This window comes from Podarcis erhardii (assembly GCF_964252035.2).
Source record: "Podarcis erhardii genome assembly, chromosome: 8".
Classification (NCBI taxonomy): domain Eukaryota; kingdom Metazoa; phylum Chordata; class Lepidosauria; order Squamata; family Lacertidae; genus Podarcis; species Podarcis erhardii.
Genome location: NC_138499.1, coordinates 45,039,838 through 45,058,054, shown reverse-complemented (window position 1 = coordinate 45,058,054; position 18,217 = coordinate 45,039,838). Strand labels below are relative to the sequence as shown.

The window sequence follows — 18,217 nt, the reverse complement described above, 5'->3', positions numbered from 1 at the left end:
AGATCAACTTTGCAGATTTCAAATGACCACCATGGTTTTAGTGAAGAGGGTACAATTTTTAGATTAGGCCTAATTTTAAAATTTCACAATTAGTTTTTGCTCACCAGACCTTCACTTTAAGTCAGGAATGGGGAACTTGTAGCCCTCCAGGAGTTTTTCAGAAGCTGGAAAACTGAAAGTTATATAATTTAAGCAGGATTTCAGCTCATTTCTAAAAATGGTTGGAATGACACAAATATGTACAGATTAATTGCTTTATTAGTCCAACCTTGCTTCGTGTGCACATCTGGCTTCTGAACTTTAGAGTGCATCAGACAGAATATAGTTGTGAAATTACATGGATCTCCCATTATTGCCACTGCTCTTATGTTCTCACAAAAATGGGATGCATCCAACAGAAATAATAAGAATGAAGAACCAATCTCAAGATGTTGAAGAGCACTGCACTGTTTATTAGTGCTTTGTGTTCTCAAAAGGTTCCTGCCATCCCTTCCCTTTCTGTAATGTCGAAACTGCAGATCCTCTTGGCCTTAGTTGGCTATAAGAGGAGGGGGAAAAACCTCAGATCAGGGCTGGCATTGTCACTTCCCATCTTACTTTGCTACTCAAGAAGACTGTCACTATCATCACAGATTTGCTTGCAGACATGGCCAAAGGAGGGGAATGCAGTGACTTTTGCTGTTGCATTTCAGCTGCTATGATCCTAAGCCTGGAGACCAGGTGGCTGCCATATATTTGTGCTCATTCATGTCTCTTAAGCACCAAAAATGACCCTCAGAATACAAGGGAAGTTAGGTATGGGAAGGGTTCTCTCTCAGACTCCACTGCAATGGCACACTGTTCCAGAAGGGGTAGAGGAGCACCACGTGAACTGTGCTCCTCCCAGCCGGCCCCATAGTTGATTGTTGGGTTGGAGGGTGTGTGATTGCAATGGGGAGGAAGCTGTTTGGGGGAACTAAAGGAAGCACCATCTCTCGTTGCTAGGGTGGGGAAGGATCTGCTCTCCTCTGCCTCATCAGGGACTTTGAAAGTGAGGATCACGCTGGCTGCTGCCCCTGTAATCCCCACTTTAAAAAGATTTCTTACTCATTGCTGTGATGGAGAAGCCTGCCTTTCTTGGTCTGAGCAGGGAGAGACTATGGCAATGTTTGTGCGTGTGTGCGCGCACGCATGTGCACTCAGACCACGTTGATGCCACCAACTTAGGCCCTCCAATGGTCACACATTGCTCCATGTGGTCCTTGAGGGCAAAAGGCTTATCCACCTCTGCTCTAGGAGAATGTATGGAAAAATTAATCATAGGATACTTGTGCTAACAAAATATGATTTTTAGCAACTAAGGTTATGGTCTCCTTCTATTCCCATCTGGTGCTGAGTACTAGAGCTATCATTTAGCACAGGGCTGGGGAACCTCAGGCTGGGAGCCTATTTGCCTGGCCCTCAAGACTCCCCCAGGCCACCCTTGGCCCTGCTCCAAAGCCTCTTCCTGGAACAGGATGAGGGACATGCAGTTCAGCAAGTGATAGCACGCTGGACAGCTGTAATTTTGGCCCACAACAAAAGAAAATGTGAGTAAAAAGCAGAAGCTGCTTACTTTTAATCACCTTCTGTAAAGTCATCTCTTCAGCCTACCAGCTCACATTTCACAAGGTGACCATTCAGAGGGTCAAAGCTGAACACATATTGTAAATTCTTCAATGATTTTAGCTTGATGTGAAAGTTTTATCAGATTTCCTGGTGGGAAAGTAACTGAGGAGTAATTAACCATGTCACAGTATTATGGACCAAGCTGGATGAGATGGTGATCCAGCTGCCATGCATACGCAAGTCCAGTTAGAAAGCCAGTTGGTACTACACAACTGGGAACAGTGAAGGAGTGGTGGTGGACTGAGTTCCCCATGCTCCCCAAACAGCTGCTTCTCCCATTCTCATAGCACTAGGACTCAGGTTCATCCAATGAAGCTGAATGTTGAAAGATTCAGGATATAGTGCTTCTTCACACAGCACACAGTTATGCTGTGGAATTTGCTTTCACCAGAAGCCATGATGGCCACCAACTTGGATGGCTTTAAAAGACAAATTCATGGAGAATCAGACTATCAATGGCTACTAACCATGATGGGTGTCTTGCATCTCCGTTGTTGGAATGCTGTTGTGCTCTGGTCCTGCTTCTGGGTTTCTCATAGGCATCTGGTTGGCCACTGTGAGAACAGGATGCTGGACTAGATGAACTACTTCTTAAGTTGCTATGACTGGTAAAGGTAAAGGGACCCCTGACCGTTAGGTCCAGTCGTGGACGACTCTGGGGCAGCGGCGCTCATCTCGCTTTACTGGCTGAGGGAGCCGGCGTACAGCTTCCGGGTCACGTGGCCAGCATGACTAAGCTGTCATGGTCCAGTCTACGGGCAATCAAAGTCCTGGCTGAGGACATCGGGACCGGGGGCAAGATGGCGGGGTGGGAGCAGGAACAAAAGTCCAGAAGCCAGGGGTCCAAGGGTCAGGAAGCAGGGAGTCATGAAGTCAAGGGTCCGGGGGTCAAGAAGCAAGGAGTCAAGGAGATGAGGTCCGAGGATTAGGAAGCAAGGAGCCAAACGCAGCAAGGCAGGAAACGTGTTGCTGTGGCAAAGAGCTGAAGGGAAATGCTAACCTTATATCCCTTCCTGGCTCTTGCCACCAGGTGCAGTGAGTTACCAAGTAGCCTCACCTGTGCCTTGCCTCTCCAGAACAAACTTAGGAAGGCCCCAGTCCTGTGAAGCCCTACTGGTCACAGGTCCTGGCTCCTGCATACACTCCTGACATAAGCTGTTTCTGGCGAACCAGAGCAGAGCACAGAAATGCTGTTTACCTTCCTGCTGGAGTGGTACCTATTTATCTACTTGCACTTTGACGTGCTTTCGAACTGCTAGGTGGGCAGGAGCTATGACTGGTACAGCCATTTTATTTCTAACAAAGTTCTATGTATGCACACAGATGGACTTGCTTACTAGCAACCAATCCAACCCCAACAGTACATTTTGATGTTCTATGAATGCTTGAGATACAACATACAAATTCATTAAGAAAGCTAGTTTTTACTTAATATTTCCTTGGAAATACAAAAATACATTCATGAAACATGACTAGATACAATAATATTATGCCATTTCAGAGGTTTTGAATGCTTGGCTTATTCCCTTTAGATACATTGCTTTGAAGACTCTAAAACTTTCTTAATGTAAAAGTGTTTTTCTGTCCAGACATTTCAGTGCAATTAATTTTCTTCTCATAACTTGTTGCATTTCTTCTGCTCCCAAACTAAATGGTAAAAATTGCTTACATACTAAACCAATCCAAGTCAGGGTTATACATATGGTACACTGTAGTTAAACATTAAATAATCCAGATAATAAAAGTTGTAAATCTGCTGTCTTTCTGTGTTGGAAATTTCTGCCAAGTATTGTCTGACAACTTCTAAATTTGTTCTTTTTTCACTGGAATGCCTGTCTTTGAAATTAGGAAAAGTCAGCCCCTCTGGTGCACCTATTAGTCTCAAAAAATAATTGGCATCATCTCCCAAAGTCTCAAATTTTCCAATGTAATCATAGTTGATAGCACAAGGATAACAGAGTTGGCTGATCTGTTCCCAGTGAGTGTCCATACCTACTGGCCGATGGGAATCTAACAAATACTGGATGAACTCTTTAAATTTCACTCCTGAGCCCGTTGCCAATGCCACTCTATCTGCATTAAGTCTGTATTTCTTAATAATTGCCTTCCCAAATACAGGGTGGTAGTAGCTGTTTGGATGTTCAAACTTATCTCTGAATGCAGACACTAATCTTTCCATGGGATCCCGCACAAATATAACTTTGGTGTACGTCTTTAAACGCTTGTGTATCCCTTTTAGATTGTAGCTGTCTAGTTTTCTGAGATGCTTTCCATAATGTGCAGCATCATGCGTAATGTTAGCAGCAGAATTAGCAATGCCACTGAGCACCATCAAAACCCGCTTCCAGTTGGAACAACCTGCCTTAGGCACCTCACAGTACAAGACTTTGTGCTTATCTTCCACATAGAGTCTGGACACCATGCGCGTAAGGTGAGTCCGGGGTCTGCTTTTGCCAGTGTACCTTTTGCAGAAATCGTAAAGGAAAGATCTTCGTTTCTCTTGCATCTCATCTGTGGTTTTCCAGTGATTGCTTTTGATTAAAGTTTTGTTTAAAGGGCGCAGAACTGGTGGTAAATTCACTTGCCTGAACTGTTTAAGAAGCGATTTAATCTTCTGAGACTCTTCAGATAATCCAGTAGTCAAGGAGCCTGCCATCCCTAGAATAGCGTCAGCATCTCCCTGAGAATGTCCAATCTCAATAAGAGCTTTACTTGGCTTGTCAAGCTTTTCACCAGTGACCCAGTTTTTTGGTTTTCTTTCAGGTTCCTCTGAAGAATAGAATCTGAAGTTCTAAGGGGGGAAAAAAGAAACCAGAGAACTCTTAGAATGTTCCTCTATTGGGGCCTGCTAAAAATGTTGCTGCGTAGAGAGCTGCTTTTCGGGATTCCAGCTGCCCCATTACTTTCTCTCTCCCCTCCAATTTTTCATCCCCCCACTGCCCCAACAGTTACCCAGCATGCTGTAGCAATTAAGCATGTTTTTTGGGACTCTCACTCCCTTAGGGTTTTGGTTTCTTTAGAAAAAACCGCCAACTACTACTGCAGCCCTTGATGTTTCCAGTGTATGCTTGCACTTCCCTCTTGAGCATGGATGCTGTCTGCTTTGGCCACATAAGCCAAACAAATAGCACTTGCTTGCTGAAACAGATCTTATCTGCATTGCTCACCACCAGTCAACCTTCATTAACAAAGTAATGAAGTGATGGGTAATGAGTGAAATTTGCTGTAGGAAGGCACTCTGGAATCCTTGTTAGCAGATAAGGAAAATGGATTCTCAGTATATTTTTTATTGAACAAGTAGTTCTATGTTCTTTAAAGGGGAAAATGAATATTAAGAGATGAGACTTATCTTTTTACAGAAGTTGAGTAACAAGGAGTCCTCTCATGCATGGTTCTCAGGGGTTTGCTAGATTTATTTATTTATGAGCAGATTTATAACCCACATATTTCACAAATGCTTGCACAAGGATTTGTGCAGTACTATAATACCAGGTTCTGTGGGACTTCTGCTTTATCTTGCACTAGAGAAACCACATCTTTGGATTCTGCTTAACTTTTCTGATTAAAAAAAGATCTAGGATGTGGCATAAACTATCCTTCCATGACTAGAAGACACCTTTCACGTGTGGAAGGGAAGGACACTTTTGGAATCTTCCAACTGATTTCACTGGTGGTTTTATTTGTTTTATTTTGTGTTGCAATTTAGTGGCTTTATATGGCGAACTGCCTACAGGGCTTAGCATGGGTTGAGGTGAAAGCTGAATAAACAAACAGACAAACGAACTGATTGAAATTGACTAGCGACCAGGAATCTATTTATAACTGTACTTTTCTGAATGTTGTGTAGATTGAATCCCACGAATCCCTAAATGATACAAATGAACTTCTGCAGCTGAGGATATATACAGGAAATATGCAAATACAGATAACAACACTGATATCACAAACATCTGTAGATCTTAAATTTACCCTCAGTGTATTATGAGTGGAAAACCTTTGAACGATTTCAACAAGAGGGAATGAGATATAAAAAGCCAGGTGATGGCTATTATCCAAGAACTGATTTAAATAAACAAGTCAGCTGGGACCCCTGACCAAAGCTCAAAGTTATCCCTAAGGACATTGCAGAGAGGTAACAGAAAGTGACCAGAGGACTTCTAGTGCAGCTACCTGAGAAAGAAAGTACGCACTTGCAGCAGGAGATGCTGAACCACTATGACAGGAGTGACTTTTGTTGTTGTTGTTTTGTTTGCTAGAGCAGCTAAGCTTCTCAAAAGTGCCTCAGGTAGCTCTCCCCAGGTTCAACTGGCACACACACACAGCAGGAGTGCCGTGGAACTGCTCCCTGCTCAGCTCTGGGAGAGAAATTGTCAGTCAGGAAGAAGGCAGCACTAATCAGATGTGGGGTGGAAAGGGAGACAAAAATAAGGGGAAATGGATGTTGCAAGGTGAGGGTTACATTATGTAAAGCACCATTTTTGCTATTTTGTTTCATGGCCCCCATACTTCATATTTCTGTAGTTCCAAAGTCATTAACAATGGTACCAAGTAGTGACTAGTGGCTGGTGATTGTCAGGTACTGAGTAAGTGAGTGCAGAGTGAGGGAAGGACAATCCACGTCAGTCTGTGAGCCATCGGTTGCTGGTCCATGGTGCCTCCACCACAGCCCAGCTTGGGTGGGATGCTTCAGGGACCAAATAGGGTACCAGTATCTGTGGGGAATGCTGATCCACCACATCAGATAGCGTGAGAAGCACTGAATATTTTGATGCAAGTAGCATGAATAGTCCCTGTATTATCCTGCTTTTTGTTGAAATTGCAATGGTATACTGCCTTGTCAATAAATAAATCATCACTACAGTCTCTCTTCCTTTTGTGAACCTGTGTGGTATAGTGGTTACAGTGTCAGACTATGACTTAGGAGACCAGGGTACAACTCCTCACTCAAAACTTTGGGCCTAAACTACCTTGCAGGGTTGTTGTGTTTAAATGAGATGGGGGAGGACCCTGTACACCTTGAGCTTGAGCCACCTTGAGCTCCTTGGAGAAAATAGTGGGATATAAACGCATTTAAATAAACAGATAGATAAAATAGGTTTATGTTAAACATAATGGATGGAATTCAATGTTGCACTAATTTGATCATTCTCTCAGTGTTTCCACATGCCAGAAAGAATGTTCTCCACACACAGAAAAACACCTGGGGTGTTCTGGGAATTCTCCTGACCCCCTAGAGCTAATTTGGTGGGAGGGCACAGAGGAATAGGGGAAAGAAGTCCCATTGCACTAGCAGGATTTCTTGTTCTGGCTCCTGCTAGTGCATCTGCTCAGTTGAATCTGGCCCACTAACTGCTGCAATTAGTGAATGAAAACAACTAATGTTTGAACACTGGGAGCCTCCATAAGTGCTTTGTTTTATTGACTCTATTTAGGAAAAGGAGCAAAGAGAAAAATGTAAAGCGCAAAGATCAGCTGATCACCTACTCAAATGGATGCAAGTTAGATATCTTGGAACTTGTTTTCATGTTTTCTGTATAAATTAAAAACCTTGGAAGTAGTGATTTTGTGTCTCCCTGTATTAGCTAATCAGCTTTCAGTGCTCCTAAGCAAGAGTCCCACTTTCACCTTCCGAGCATTTCCTGCAGTGCATCAGATATGACATTCCAGGAAGCAGAGTGTCTATGTGCATTTCTTCTCGCATTCCCTGTACTGCCGAGAAGCTCGGAAAGGTCACTTTACCCTCACAGCAATCTTGTGGAGATGGACAGGGCTTGTGAGACACACAAGAGGGGCCATGACGCCATCAATGGATGCTCCTGGTGCACCCCTGCAACACTGGTTTACTGTGCATTATGTTACTCATGTTATGGCCACCTGCGTGGAGCAGCTCTCTGCCGAGGTCGTTTCATGTACCATATTTTTCGCTCTATAGGACACACTTTTTCCCCTTCAAAAATGAAGGGGAAATGTGTGTGCGTCCTATGGAGCGAAGACGCCATAGCCCCGCGACCCTCTCCCGGCTGGAGAGGTGACGCGCGGCTATAGAAGGAGCCTCTATAGCTGTGTGTCACCTCTCCAGCCGGGAGAGCACGCGCAGGGCTAAAGAAGCCCCCCGCGACCCTCTCCCAGCTGGAGAGGTGACGCGCGGCTATGGCAGGAGCCTCCATAGCCACGCGTCACCTCTCCGCTGTGCCTTTCCGCTGCTCCCTGACCTGCTCTTTGGGGCTGGTGGTGGGCTTCCCCCGCCAACCCCAAGGAGCAGGTCAAAAGGAACCTGAAGCCTGGAGAGTGAGAGGGGTCGGTGCACACCGACCCGTCTCACTCTCCAGGCTTCCAAGGTAGCCGCCTGAACGGCACCTTGTTTTAGAGCGGGAAAACAAGAGGGGGAAAATTCTCCCCCTCTCTGCGCAGCACCTCCTGCCGCTTCGCTGAAGGGGCGCTGGGCAGAGAGGGGGAGAATTTTTTTTCTTGTTCTCCCCCCTCTAAAACAAGGTGTGTCCTATTGTCCGGTGCGTCCTATGGTGCGAAAATACGGTACTTTCTACATGAAATGTGTGCCCTCAGTGAACTCATAAACCAGGTGACCTTTGAAGGATGGTCTTCCCTGTTCCATAAGGAATCACAGTGGTCATTAAGTGTCTCAATAATGGTTAGCCTTGGGGTTGTGTCTAAGAATACCCAGGATTTCCTTGTCCAATGCAAGTGAGACAAGGGTCTCAGTTGACTTGATAAATCAACCACTGTGGTGTCCTCTGGATGTTCCTAGACTACAACTCCCATCATCCTTGACTATTGGCCAGATTGCCTGGGGTTGATGGAAGTTGTATTCAAACAACATTTGGAAGGCACACGTTGGCTAACCCTGCCGTGATACAGTAACTTCTGCATTTGACTGCATAAGCCAAGCAAGCCAGAACAGTTCGGAAAAGCAGGGATTTCCATTAGGGAAGCTATTTAAAAGGCTATTTAAGTTGCAATGATGTTTTAAACCTTTTAAATTTAGCAATGTGGTTGTTTAAAATGTAAAAAAATACAAAATGTGAAATAAAATATATTCTGTCTAGTCCAGGAAAGGCAACCAGAAAGAGAAAAATGGGAGCAAGCTTTACAGTGTTTTAAATTTTATTCTCTATTCTCCTGTTTTTGTATTTGTGTATTGTAGTTGTGTTATGCCCTGAAATTGGATAAGATGAAAGTTGGCATTAAAATGTTTTAAGTAAATAAACTTGGGAATGCAGCAGCCAGTGCCCACTTATAGATGACAAAAGGTTAAAAACTACAGAAAGAAGCCACAAAAAGAGGATGAAATGGGGGTCAGTGGCACAGGGGGAAAGGTTTAGCCCTTTTCCCATGAGTAATTTCCCTGATTTTCATCTCTCAAAACAACAAGAACAGCTGTTAGTCCCATGGAGTGGGCTGTGGTGGGAGCTAGACTATCTTAAGTGGGGTGGGAGTGGCGGAGAGAAAATATCAAGACATAATTCCTTGGCTAAGTCAAAACATACCACTTTCTTTTAGCTTCTGATTTGTTCATACAAGACTGTATAAAATCACATGCATTAATGAAATGAGACAGTTTGCACAATCTGGTTCAACAAACTGATTTGTGTAGGCAGTAACTTGGATAAACGGAATTAATCTCCAATTTTGTTTGCCAATTCTTGTTAAACTGCTAATTAATTTCCCCCTTGTCTTCCTCTTACAGTCCAAATATTATGTATTTTTTTCTTAATAAGCTGAACTTCATGATGGCTGAGGAATTCTGAATCTTTGCCAGCCTAGTAGCATCTCCACATTAGGGCTACACTCTATGATCCTCTGAATGGAGTTAACTGCTGGTAAATATTTATATGCATGCAGTTTTTGGCTCTAATCCAGAGAAAGTTAGTTGTGCTTAAGTTTTATTCAAATAAAGGAGATGAATTACTTGCAACTAAATTAAGCTCCAGTTAGATCTTCAGCAAAACCAACTTACTCTGGACAGGAACAACTGAGCTCTGTTAGATAATTTCAAGCCAGCTACAGAGAAAAGTGAAAAACCAACGCAACCCACTGGCTTCAGCAAGAGTTTTATTCTATGTCAATACATTATTCTTTTTGTCTGTATTCAAATATGGTAATGGATTAAGATGAACCTTGAAATAATAATAAAACAAAAAGATTAAATTATTTTGAAAATACCTAATCAATTTGTTTACCATATGTTTTCAGCTGAAACTGTTGTGCTCCTTTTATTAAATGTTAAAATAACTATTTTAATCTATACAAAAAACCTGTTTTTAATGAATCTTCTCATTACACACAATGTCTGGCTCCACCTCCAGTCTGCAGTTTCTACATTTTTAATTCCTTCTTGTCCATTCATTGAATTAGACATAATTACTTCTAAACAGTTTGTTTTTAGTCACATTGTTTTTATGTTTCAATCCTGCTTTTAAGAGGGGGTTGTTTCATATGACTACAGTGGTACCTCAGGTTACATATGCTTCAGGTTACATACGCTTTAGGTTACAGACTCCGCTAACCCAAAAATAGTACCTCGGGTTAAGAACTTTGCTTCAGGATGAGACCAGAAATCATGCAGCAGCGGTGCGGTGGCAGCAGGAGGCCCCATTAGCTAAAGTGGTGCTTCAGGTTAAGAACAGTTTCAGGTTAAGAACGGACCTGAACGAATTAAGTACTTAACCTGAGGTACCACTGTATTTGTTCATAGGGAGTAAGGTAAAGGTAACGTTAAGGGATCCCTGGGCAGTTAAGTCCAGTCAAAGGTGACTACGGGGTATGGCACTCGTCTTATTTTTCCTGCCGAGGGAGCCGGCGTTTGTCCACAGACAGCTTTCTTGGTTATGTGGCCAGCATGACTAAGCTGCTTCTGGTGCAACGGGACACTGTGATGAGTGCTAGAGTGCACAGAAACACCATTTACCTAGCCACCACAGTGGTTAGGGTGTGCTTTTGAACTGCTAGGTTGGCAGATGCTGGGACAGAACAGGTTATGCAGGTGACACTGTGGTCTAGACCACTGAGCCTCTTGGGCTTGCCAATCAGAAGGTCGGCAGTTTGAATCCAGGCAATAGGGTGAACTCCCATTGCTCTGTCCCAGCTTCTGCCAACCTAGCAGTTCGAAAGCATACCAGTGCAAGTAGATAAATAGGTACCGCTGCAGTAGGAAGGTAAATGGCATTTCCATGCACTCTGGCAGTTGTCACGGTGTCCCGTTGCACCAGAAGCAGTTTAGTCATGCTGGCCACATGACCTGGAAAGCTGTCTGTGGACAAACACCAGCTCCCTTGGCCTGAAAAGTGAGATGAGCACCACACCCCATAGTTACCTTTGACTGAACTTAACCATCCAGTCATTTACGTTTTACCATAGGGAGTATAGTGTGGCAGAAACAACAAACATCTGCCTATAAATTATTGAATGGGTTTTAACCTATCTAATGCAAAATATCTAATACAAATTACTGTATGTATATCTCATGAACTATGCAGTTAAAAGATGTATATACATTTTTAAAATACCTGATTAATTGCGTGCTGCTGTATTTTTTCTTCAGACACTGAAAGAAAAAATTAAAGATCAGTAAGTAGTAGTATATTACAATGAAGTGATCATGTACATAACAAAACTAAGTTATGAGAGAAAAGTGATGAAACAAAGTGCAAAAGTATACAGAAATATTGAAACTAGCTACCTTTTTAATCAGTATTTTAGAATATGTGGAATGTTCACACATTAGGAAAAGCATATTGGCCTAGTTTGCATGTAACATTAAAACATGGTTTAAACAAACCTTAGTTAACAAATCATGGTGTAGTGTTACATGCAAACCCAGCCCAGCACCTTAACAATTAACTGTGTGCTGTTGCAACACTATGAAGCAACACCAGTAGTAGCACACCGGTGACACTGTGAAGCAACACAAGGAGTAGCACTGTGGCTGACCACTTCTTGTCCGGTCGTTTGATCCTCATCTTATACCCACATCTTTAAAAACTCTTGCCTGGGAATTAAATTATATTTCCTTAATAAATCCAAAAGGACAAGGGGTTGAGCAGAAATATACTAAATGACTGCCAACAGCATGGTACTTAACATTTTATAACATAAGGAGTTTTCACACACCAGTCACTGCATGCCATATATAGTTACATCTTAATAGTTTCATTCCCCTTCAGAAGAGGATGCTCCAAATACAAGAGAATTTTGCTTCTGCCTTTTGAAGACAGCAGGCATTAAACACAGGCTTCTTGGGCAGTTACCTCAGGCCATGCAAGCTTCAGGATGGATTCCTAGAACATTTCCTAAGCCATAATACTGAGGAGCTGATGTACTAGAGGCTTGCCTAGGAAAGTTTTTATTAGCGTTCTATTACAACACAGCTTTATCTAGGGCTGCCATCCCCAAAAACAACTACATATGAGAAGATACAACAGAAAGAGATGGAGCTTGCACATGCAAAAGTGAACAGGGACTGCATACATACCGTATTTTTCACTCTATAACACACACCATAACACGCAAGTAGTTTTTAGAGAAGGAAAACAAGAAAAAAATTATTCTAAACGAAACAGTGGATGTATGATTTTTGTGGTTCATGCTGTGGCCACAGACATGTGATCTGACAGTGAGTTTGGTGTAGCCCAATGCAAAAATTCTGAGGATCCATGTGGATCCATGCTTTGTAACCATGTTTTTGCACCACTGCGGCCCCAGGCAACAGTGGGTGCATGATTTTTTTGGTGCAAGATGTAGCCATGGACATGCTATGTGATCTGATGGTGAATTTGGGGTGACCCAGTGCAAAAATCCTGAGGATCCATGTGGATCTGTGCTTTGTAACCACGTTTTAAATGGGGAGGGAAGGAAAAGCACTCAAGGGACAAGGAGCACGCGTGGGTGGTGTGGAGAAGGATGCTGCTAATAATGCAGAAGAGGGGTTTAAGGGGAGAAGCACGCATGGGGTGGGTGGAGAAGGATGCTGCTAATAATGAAGAAGAGGGGTATAAGGGGAGAAGGCTCCTCTCCTCTCCCGCTTTGTTCCTTTAAAGCAAGCAGGCTCTGCTTTTCTCCCTCCTCCCCGCTCATCCCCGGCTTAGCGAGCTGAAAAACTTTGCTGCTATTTAGCGAGCTGAGTGGGGAGGAGAGAGGGATAGAGAGCCTGCTTGCTTTAAAGGAACCAACCGGACAGGAGCCTCTTACACTCGTGTAAGTGGCTCCTCTCCTCTCCCGCTTTGCAGGCTCTCTGTCCCTCTCTCCTCCCCACTCAGCGGCTCTTCTCCCGCTTTGCTGTTTCAAAGCGAGCCACAGAGGAGGGAAGGAAGGGGAACCATGGATCCTCTGCTCACGACTGCAGCAGATCCCCCCGCGACTCATAGGCCTTCCCTCCATAACATGCACAGACATTTTCCCTTACTTTCTAGGAGGAAAAAAGTGAGTGTTATGGTGCAAAAAATACGGTAATATGGAATACTCATTCTGCAACAGAAAACGCCAGCACTTCAACTGAGGCAGGTAAGGTGGAAAAGTGGGTTTGACAGATTCAGGCATCTTGTTCTCTTATTAGAAGTGACTTGGGAAAGCCAGCAGGGCCATTTAGAAAAGGGAAGTGCAGGCTGAAATCCTCTTTTCCCCTCTCTACTTATGCAGCTTAAAAGAATATGTCGGAAAATAAAGGCAACAAAGGTTGTTGTTGTGTGGTTTTTTTTAACTTTTCATGTGCACTAGGTTACCGTTATCACTGAAAGGCTTTCACCTTGTTTGTGGGAATTTCAGTTGAACTCCATCAATCACGGTTTTCTGGGCCAAGGATATGTGGATGGCACTCCTTTTACAGCTTGTCAGTGTCACAATTTGTGTAGCCAGAGGGATTGCTGTGGAGCCACATTAGGCAAACTATCAAACTGGCAGGTTTAAAGACATTGACAAATGTGCTCACTTTTGTTCTTCTTCAAACACATAAGGTTGAAGGTTTGCTTTCATGTTTACAAAATTGCATTTTTTTCCCTGCAGGACAACAAATGGATCAAACCTCTTTTTTTTAAAAAAAAATAAATAGTATTTTTCACCTGATTTACAGGTGCTGATCTTTCTACATGGCAGAACATCCAGTAATACCTTCATGGTTACTTTTGTTATTGAGCATATTCAATCCAAATAAACTGGTGATTAGTATCTTTAAAACTGATAGGCTGAATTAAAAAGGTGGCAGATCTAAATTAAATGACCAAATGAGATAAGGCACACATTAACTAGAGATGTGAAATACACATATCTTCCTAAGATATTCCCTTAATTTAACAGCATATATTATCATATCTATCCAGTAATGTATGCATGTCATAAGCTCCCCTGCAAATGAGATGGCTTATTCATTTTGGTGGAGATCCATGTGTGTACTCCTTTCTGCACATAGACCAACTGATAAGCACATGTACTTTATATGCAGATTGGAACAAATCCCAAAATCTCCATGCTCAAGTTCTGCATGTGTTACCAGGTGTCCCAGAGGTCTTCCAGTTGAATAGAAGAAGCATTTTGCATCAGTCTTGCAAATCAAGAAATTGCTTTTTGACTCATCTAGGACCATAGCTTGTTTTGTATGCAGAAGGTCTCAAGTTTAATTTTTGGACATCGCCTCTGCTTGAGAACCTGGGAGAGCCGTTGCCAGTCAGGTAGATTGCATTGGGCTGGATAGATTAATAGCATGATTCAATAAACCAAGGATAGGGAACCTATGGCTAACTCGATGTTACTAAACTCCAATTCCCATCAGACCCAACCAGCATGGCCAAAGGTCAGGGGTGATGGAAACTGTAGTCCATGAACATCTGGAGGGCCAGAGGCTCCCTATTTCTGCAACAAAGCAACATAATGTGGTTATTTCTTGAAATATGTGAGTTTCTTCTGAGAGCTGGTAGTGGTGAATGTCAGACTGGAACTGGGTATCCAGGCTCATTTCTCCACTCAGGCCTAGGTGACAATGAGCCAGGGACCATATCTCAACCTGCCCTACCTCACAGAGTTGTTGTGAAGGTAAAAGAGGGGCATGCATTCTGTATCAAGCTCCTTGGATGAAAGACAGGATAATAAAGAATAAAGAATCATAAAGAGTGTCTGTTAGCTATGGAAGATAAATATCTGCAAGTGTAGGTAATTCTCTGGGTGATAACAAGGAAACCCAAATGGCCTCAGTTTTTGGTTTATCACCAATGGTGTCCTGAATTTCGGAGTGCTTGGAATTTGGATTCTAGGTCAATTCCAAGTAAGGCATTTGTGAACACAGTCCTAGTATTTTCTTACTTTGAAAGGTAGGTTTTAAAGAAGTATCTTGTCTAATGATCTCTTAAAGTAACTATCTTCCTAAAAAGAGAGAGGGGGGGGAAATCAAGATTACTTATTGCTTTAGGCTATGGCAGAGGATTGTCTCTTTATGGTAATTACTTCCTGCATAATGGTGTACTATTTTGTTTTGTAGATACAAGTGTTACTTTTTTGCTTCAAGAAGGAAAATTAAACATTATTTAGGCAGTCTTTCAGTAGGCACTGCTGTGTTCATTGAGAACATCATTGTGACAATTGAAATCACATCTTGAGGCTAATTTTTGTAACCAAATAAGGCTCTCTCTTTTTGGTAATAAAAGATTAAGGAGTATGTGTTTTAAACATCCTTTAATGATGTACAAGATGCTTGGAAAGACCAATGTTTGCAATCTCTGGTTGGATCAACTCTATTTTGCTCAAAGGTTTGTGGACTTTGAATACTGATGCTTTCCTGCTTCCCAGTACATTTGTTTTTAGGCTATTTTTATTTCACTTTAAAGGAATTTTAATAACTTTGTGTTGACAGCATAGACAGCTGGGGCTGAGAATTAAAGAAAAACTCACTTGCTGACTGAGGAAGGAAGTGACATCAATGAGCTTCTAAAGACAGCCCAGAGGGGAAATTGAATTTTGTGCATGTGGCCTGCCGTTTCACTGTATTTACAGGAATGCCTACAAATGCAAATGGGATCATTTATGGTATCTATCTCGAACATACCAAGAAATTGTAGAACTCTGGAAAGACTTCTCTGACAGTTTCATTTTGAAGGATTTCAACAGGATCATTGGCCTAAGTCCTCATTACTAAGGGTAGTTTCCCCTAAGTATTTTGACTTGCACCATTATCTGAAACTATTATATTCTGGAAACTCAACCTGTTTGTAAGGTAAAGGTAAAGAGACCCCTGACCATTAGGTCCAGTCGCGGCAGACGCTGGGGTTGCAGCACTCATCTCGCTTTATTGGCCAAGGGAGCCGGCGTACAGCTTCCGGGTAATGTGGCCAACATGACTAAGCCACTTCTGGCGAACCAGAGCAGTGCACGGAAACGCCATTTACCTTCTTACCAGAGCGGTACCTATTTATCTACTTGCACTTTGACGTGCTTTCGAACTGCTAGGTTGGCAGGAGCAGGGACTGAGCAACGGGAGCTCACCCCGTCGTGGGGATTCGAACTGCCGACCTTCTGATCGGCAAGTCCTAGGCTTCGTGGTATAACCCACAGTGCCACCCACGTCGTACCCATGTTCTTTTCCACCACAGTGGCAACATACAAAGTTTCGTGGTGTTGCAATAGTATAGAAAAAACGATGCCAAATTCTTAACACACAATTTGCTGCCCTAGCATACAAGCCTTTTGCATTTCTACACAATCAGACAAACATTATCACAATTCTGTTTATCCGCCTGTGTTACTACTCCTGCAAGCTCTGAGACAACAATAGCAGTTTCTTAACATATCCCAACGTTATCACTAGGGAGGCTAGTCCTGAATGTCTTACTTCCACATTTGCTACTTTGCAGCCAATAGTTCTAATAACAAGCACCTTCTTCAATCTGAATAGCTCATCTACTGTTATTGTATCTGTTGCATTTGCAACAGTGCTTTCACATCGTCTCTCAGGCACTTTTGCCTTCTCTAAATGCAGCAAACTCTAAAAATATAGGCTTGTCAAATGAATCTTTTCTCCTTGCAATCATTCTAGTTACTGCTCTTTGCACTTGCTCTCGTTTGAAAGCACATGCATATGGCACATAGTGGACTGAATAGCATTGAATGAATAATTTGCGTTGTAGGCTTGACATGCTGGAAGGTTGGACCACAGAAATTTTTAATACCTCAACAATGTAAAATTGGAGAACTGCTTCTTTGCTTAAGAAGCATGCAAGCTAGTAGATTAAATAACACCCCCCAATGAACCATTCCAATTTGACCAGATTTGAATATAGATATGTAAACAAAATTCAATAAAATATGGTAGATGTATGCCTCCTCTCCCTATTCTTAGGAGTGCCTTATAGCTTCACCACATTTATTTTGTGCAAATTAAGCGACAGGGTACGATGAAAAGGTCCCGCCATGAATTAATTGCCTTTTCCTTAGTATTGCATAATCGTAGCAAGCTGTCACGGTGCCAACTCACCAGTTACCCTGGCAGCGTTAAACATAAAAAGGAACCCCAAGTTGAAACTGATTGAACCAAATGAAGGAAAGCTGGCCATTTCAGAGCCTTTGAATTCTCACAGCATTCTACAGTCTTTCCCTGGCTAATTTTTGGTGATTACTTTTGATATAAAAACAGTTCTTTAATTGTCAGTCTCTAATAAGGATGCAGAGCTGTTCCTAGGAGGTTCAAAGGACCCTGGGAACATAAACATTTGCAAAAGTTAATGCAGCCAAATATCTTGTGCTGACCCACGTGTGCACATTCAGCTTCTGCCTAATGAAGTCATTACCAACAATGCCAACCAAGCAAGATGTTCTCCTCAATTTGACAAAGGGACTCTCATGTGAAAAGAATTTGGGAGTACACATTCATTAATGTTTTTGTGAATAAAAAGGGGAAAGTGAAATTAGACTTCAATTCTGAGCCAAAATTTGCCTTAGCTCCTTTTCTAAGCACAGCAGTATGTGTAAGACGTATACATACAAGAGGTATGTATAAATAAAGAGCTGGCATGGTGTAATGAGGAAGAGACTGAGCTATGAATCAGGAAGTCCCTGGTTTGAACTTTTGTCACTGCCATGAACTCAATAGGAGACTTTAGAAAAGCAACCACTTCTTAGCCTCAGTCTATGTTTGATGGCAGATAATAGCAGTGATTTACAGGGTTGTAAAGATTGCAACGAGAAAATCCATGTAAAATGTTTTAAAGCACTATACAAGTGTTAATGATTCTTATTCATTATTATTGCCACTATGCTTAAACATTTCATTATTTTAAATATCAGATTTTACTTTGCACTGGATAGCTAAAACAGTAACTGCAAGTGTTCAGAAAACACAAGAACACTATACCTAATTTCCTAAATAAGAACCATATGGCTGCACACTAAGTCAGCCTGATGGAATAATTTGATTGTTATCAGGAAGCAGCAGCTCATGGATTTGGTCATGTTTGCAACATGGAGGTTATGAATGTAGTTGTTCATTTCTTGGGAGAGGTAAACCCCTAGTTTTGCCATACCAATTCAGAAGAGCTGAAATCAGGCTTTACACTAATTTTAAAACATTTACTTGCTC

At 42.3% G+C, this 18,217-nt stretch overlaps 1 protein-coding gene across 3 annotated transcripts in view; it reads right to left on the bottom strand.

Moving 5' to 3' along the window:
- Window positions 1-3,051: 3,051 nt before the first annotated feature.
- The window catches only part of CHST9 (carbohydrate sulfotransferase 9), a 61,063-nt gene continuing 45,897 nt past the window's right edge, over window positions 3,052-18,217 (bottom strand). For 2 of the 3 annotated variants that reach the window (XM_081873708.1, XM_081873707.1), the window contains 2 exons: window positions 11,172-11,209; window positions 3,052-4,438 (listed from right to left, as the gene is read on the bottom strand). In XM_081873708.1, coding sequence (XP_081729834.1) covers window positions 3,341-4,438; window positions 11,172-11,209 — 1,136 coding nt within the window. In that variant the 3' untranslated portion in view covers window positions 3,052-3,340. Of the gene's footprint in view, window positions 4,439-11,171; window positions 11,210-15,537; window positions 15,750-18,217 lie in introns of those variants that run through there. The other variant, XM_081873709.1, reaches the window with a different exon arrangement.